The sequence below is a fragment of the Belonocnema kinseyi genome, chromosome 4 (genome assembly GCF_010883055.1).
Source record: "Belonocnema kinseyi isolate 2016_QV_RU_SX_M_011 chromosome 4, B_treatae_v1, whole genome shotgun sequence".
NCBI lineage: Eukaryota > Metazoa > Arthropoda > Insecta > Hymenoptera > Cynipidae > Belonocnema > Belonocnema kinseyi.
In genome coordinates this window covers 4,505,699-4,510,706 of record NC_046660.1, presented here as the reverse complement: position 1 = coordinate 4,510,706, position 5,008 = coordinate 4,505,699, and the positions used below count along the sequence as shown (strand labels likewise).

Genomic DNA, 5,008 nt, shown 5'->3' with positions numbered 1-5,008 from the left:
TGATTATACAAATCGAAATGTTTTAAATGATTATATCGAATATCATTAAAAAATATATTACTCTGAAAATTTGTTAATTGTGTAATTAATTCCAGAACATTTTACGATTTAAGGAAGAAAAAATTGTTGTTGAAATGAAAATTGTTTAAATAATTATAAAATATTTAAAAAAAAGAATTACTACTCTTGACATTCATCAAGTTTATATTATTCATCCCAAAAACTTATAACTTTTCACGACTTACAGGAGGAAAAAAGTGGTTTGAATGAATGAGAATTATTTTAAGTCGATTTTATGCTTTCACGATGATTCATTTTGATAATAAGAGATATTTCGGGTTTCACTCGTGTAAAAAACTACGAATTGTTTGCCAATGTTTCGTGAACATTGCAGTTCACATCTTCAGGGTTGACCTAAAACTGATGTATCAGGTCATATTGTTCTTAGGTAAACTCTCTACGATGCTTGTGATTGGCCAGAGCGTCCCAACGTGGGGAATGGTCGAAGTTGATTGGCCAATCAGGTCATTTTAAAAAAAAATCCGCAGGAACGGAAAGCCGAATCGGATTGGTATTATATCCATTGTCCCGATTGATGTTATTAGGATGTTTTAAGATTTCTATTGCTTCTCTATGTGTTCTTGGAAATTTGTTGTGCGTTTTTGCAATGACTGTTGTCTCATGAAATAAAATGTTATTTCCTGTTTCGGCAAACAATTCGTAGTTTATTGCACGAGTGAAGCCCGAAATATCTCTTATTATCAATTATTTTAAGTGTTTAAAAAACTTAAAATTATTAATAAAATACTTGGAAATTCGGCACTTATTTATTAAAAATAATGAATACTAATGTATATTATTCTTTAAACATTCCTCAAGAGATGATTATACTGTATTGACAAAAAGGTTTATAACAAGTACTTCTTTTCTCTATTTTTTCGGACACCGAGCTTTTCACATATAAAACTCCATATTGAATTGAAAAGGCTGAGGGCACGGGTTAACGTGTAAACAAGTGACGGATTTTCTTCTTCCGGAAAACGAGCAATTTGGGAGGGTACGAGGGTGCTCATAAAAATGCTCCTAATAATATGCTTATGCAAAACAAATCTGCCGGTATCGATAAGGAATTGATTATTTTTCGTGCATGAAGTAAAATACTACGACAAAAGAAATGTAAATACTTATTAAGTAGGATGGCACTAAACTAAATCATTTTACGTACAAACATTACCAATAATGTTACAGAAATTTTTTGAGTCCGTCGGGCACGTTGAAGTCTTGCCAGCATCACCGTTATTAAGAGTCTTCACAAAGAAATTCTGCGAAGATATATCTTTCACGAAGCCGCTTTGTTTTATGGTAATTTCTTCGGTTAGTGGACAAGATGTGGCTGGACAAAACACGGTAATGATTACACAAACAATACTTATATATTATATAATAAGCACTTAAAATATTGATCTTATACAGTTGATTATACAGCACTTTTAGCTTCAATTATATTTTCAAAACACATAATTTCTTCAATAATCCTTTTTTTAATGCCTAATATTGGATAAATTGTAAAACTCGATACGATTTTACGAAATAACTTTTTATATTCTCAATATAATTTTATGCTTTAAACTTTTCAGAGTATTTTGGCTGGGTTGTTACCTTATTTTCCTGCTGGATGCTCTACGAAGCAGTTGCTTCACTTTGGATTTGGATTTGAAAATCCCAGTACGTATTCAGTCTCCTTAATAAAATAATACATATCACTGTTATAATTTTGTAAGAAAATTGATTCGAGGTTTATTCTGCGCAGATACTTTTCGCCAATACGACTATGGAGTAGCCAAAAATTTATTAAAATATAAATCAGTAACTCCTCCAGAATATCCCCTGGAAAAGGTTACAGTGCCTGTATCCATTTACCATGGAACTAACGACTTCTTAGTTGACCCAAAGGTTAGTGAAATAAAAATTTAAATGAAATAGATGACCAGAGATTTGTGGTTATTAAATATTTAAGGCACATCACCTGATATATGGCCGTAAGTAGAACACAAATTTACTTTTTCAGGACATCGCCTTGCTTGAAAACAAACTGAAAAATATTGTACGAGTTTCAATCTGCAACGCAAGTTTAAATCATTTTGATTTCAATTATGGTAGCAACATACGTATGGAAGCATACAATGATGCTCTAAAATTGATGGAAGGGTACTAAACTTATAAATAAAAAAAACGAGAATTATTTGTTGGACAAAACAAATGATCGGGCGTCAAGATAAAGTGCTGAGAATTTTAAAAAAGGAAACAAATCGTTGCAACCCTATTTTGTAAGAACTGTAATCGGATTTGAAAGGTCCCACTGGGAAACATTTTTCGTAATACACGATCTTGTAACTTGTACCATCAATGATTTAATGTCTTTAGGCAACTTTAGGCTTTTCTACTCCCTTACGGAAATTGCGCGAATAGATAAGAGTTTAGTTTGTACCAAACACAAATCTGAAGGTTTTTAACTGCTTTATTCTACCTATATATTATTAATAATATACAATAATGTAATTTTCTACTAAAATTATAAATAAAATAGATACAGCATGATGTCACTTTCTATTTATATTACCTTTTCCTCTAATTTTCAAATATTCAGAAAAATCAGAAGAAAAATTAGGCTTGATTTGCGACTGGTTAATTTTTCGTTGTCTATTCTTATTTGTGGCTTTGTTGGTTCTATGCATTATGGATGCCATATCGGCATGATGCTCAATACAATGGATATGGATTATCCTCTAGAAATCTATTGTCTTTGATGTCAAAAAAGTATAAATGTTAAGAAAATAATGACAACAAAAGTACTTTAAAGAAGTAGGATCTACTTTTCTTTTCAATTCCAATTCACGAGAAAACTAATGAGAACAGTCCTTGCAATCAATTCACCTATTAAAATATCATATTTCACTCTTACTTTAAGTTAAATTTAAACACTTAAAATATTAATTGCTAAATTCACAGTTTTTTATCTAATACTTTATCCTTTACATTATAATAGATTTTCAAAAAAAATCATCAATTTTTTAATTTACTCTGGAAATCTTAGTTCTGCATACTGTTTTCTATTTCCTGTATAAAAAAGACTCGATGAATCTATTCTAAAACCTTAGATATCAAAAGCCATATATAAAAAAAGTTTGTATATATTTCTGAAAAATTATGTACTATAATTTAAGTTTATATATATATGCGTGTGTGTGTGTGTGTTTAGGCTGAAATAACAATTTTTATGAAAACTAGTACAATAATTGAAGTTAATTCATCAAATTTGTAGAAATCATAGTACCAAATGACGTACATTATTTAATAAGTTAAAAGCTGGAGCCAATCCTTCTCAAACTTGGTAAACTTTTTTACATATAAAAATCCTCCCCCCCACCAACGATATTTTTGTTTACATTTTTTTATTTTAACGTTGTTTTTCACTTAAGAAATGATGAAATTTTTCGTACAAAATCGCATTTTTTACTTCAAATGATCACAAAAATTAAAATAAAAAAAAATCCCAAAAATAATCGTTGTGATAGGAAAAACTTATATGCTCACTAAATTTTGCGAACTTTTTTGATTTCCGATAAATCTACGTTGAGATATCGCTGGGACTACAAATCGATTTTTTCAAGAAGCGTATTCGAAATTGCTCTGTCACTGGCTTATTTCACGATATTTTTCTACAAAAAAATTACTAATTATTTTTAAAATAATACTTTGTATCATGAAAAACATTTAAATACATTTATTTTGCCAGACGCCCGTCTGAGTGAAAAGGTTATTTAATTTGGTGAAGCTAATTAATTTAGTTCTTCCACTTATCAAATAAAAAAATTCCCATTGTCGCAGGTACTTGTAAGTACGAGAGCCCCTTTGCTACTTGTTCGTCTTGCGTTTATTTTGATCCGCTTTTTCTCCGAATCTCATTTTCGGTCATAAGGCTATTTCATTTGTTCTATGTCATATACAGATAACCTAAGAAATATATATTTAAATTAGATAACTAATGCACATTTTTTGGGTTATTTATATTATCTTGTATCCTATACAGAAGTGCACTGTAGAAATTCCTGTATTAAGTTTAATACACATGTATTGGAAGTTTTTTTCAGATACGTATATTAAATTTAAGTTACCACCAAATTTGAAAGTTAAAACACACATCTGAAATTTAATCTCTCTCTGCCTGGGGTGATTGCTAGAGATATTGATCAGTGACCTGTGTCGCGGCGGAGCTTTCCTCTCATTACTTCGACGGCTATGTTGGCTGCAGCATCGCTACTGACAGGAGTTTCCATATCATAGAACCAGGAAACGAAGAGGAAAGGGGCTAAAAGGAGCACCAAAACCCGACATACCATCGAGAAGTTTTCTCAACTGGTCGCTTTACGAGGAAAGAAGGAAGTTATAAGTACCCAGGTGAAAAAGTTATACATAATTTATGTATATTGGATAAGACAATTATATATTTGATTTGTTTTATGAACTTTACCATGGAAAACGAATGAAAAATATCAGTGTTTTGTCCAATACATATAAATTATATATAATTTTTTACCTGGGTAGTAGAACATCAGCTACGTCTCCGGAGGATATTTCGATTGGGGGCTATCAAGCGACCACTTTCACAGGAATGCCATGCCACTTATTAACTTTGAAATTTATAATGACAAGTATTTGATGCTCTACTAATTTGACCACTACTTCTATTGAGGGAATGGCTTTTTGCTTATTTTTTGAGCGAATTTTCCGAAAATAAAAATAGTCAGCGAAGACGATCTTGAAAAACGACGGCCTCAAATTGTAGACGAGAACCTCTTCCCTAGAAGAATCATCACCCGAATAAGATTCGAGGTTGACACTGCGTTCGGGCGATGGTCAATTCCGCCCCAGCTACCTGTGTACCGTCCCCCACTACGCGGCTTCCCCTCACACCGTCGAGCTGCTGCCACTGAGCTTGGTCAGCGGG

General features: G+C 31.7%; 1 protein-coding gene across 1 annotated transcript in view; it reads left to right on the top strand.

Moving 5' to 3' along the window:
* Positions 1 to 2,347, top strand: part of LOC117170523 (lipase 3-like) — a 6,305-nt gene extending 3,958 nt beyond the window's left edge. The window contains exons 2-5 of the mRNA XM_033357311.1: positions 1,249 to 1,407; positions 1,638 to 1,725; positions 1,811 to 1,953; positions 2,069 to 2,347. Of these exons, the coding sequence (XP_033213202.1) occupies positions 1,249 to 1,407; positions 1,638 to 1,725; positions 1,811 to 1,953; positions 2,069 to 2,215 (537 nt within the window). The 3' untranslated portion in view covers positions 2,216 to 2,347. The remainder of the gene's footprint in view (positions 1 to 1,248; positions 1,408 to 1,637; positions 1,726 to 1,810; positions 1,954 to 2,068) is intronic.
* Positions 2,348 to 5,008: the final 2,661 nt, after the last annotated feature.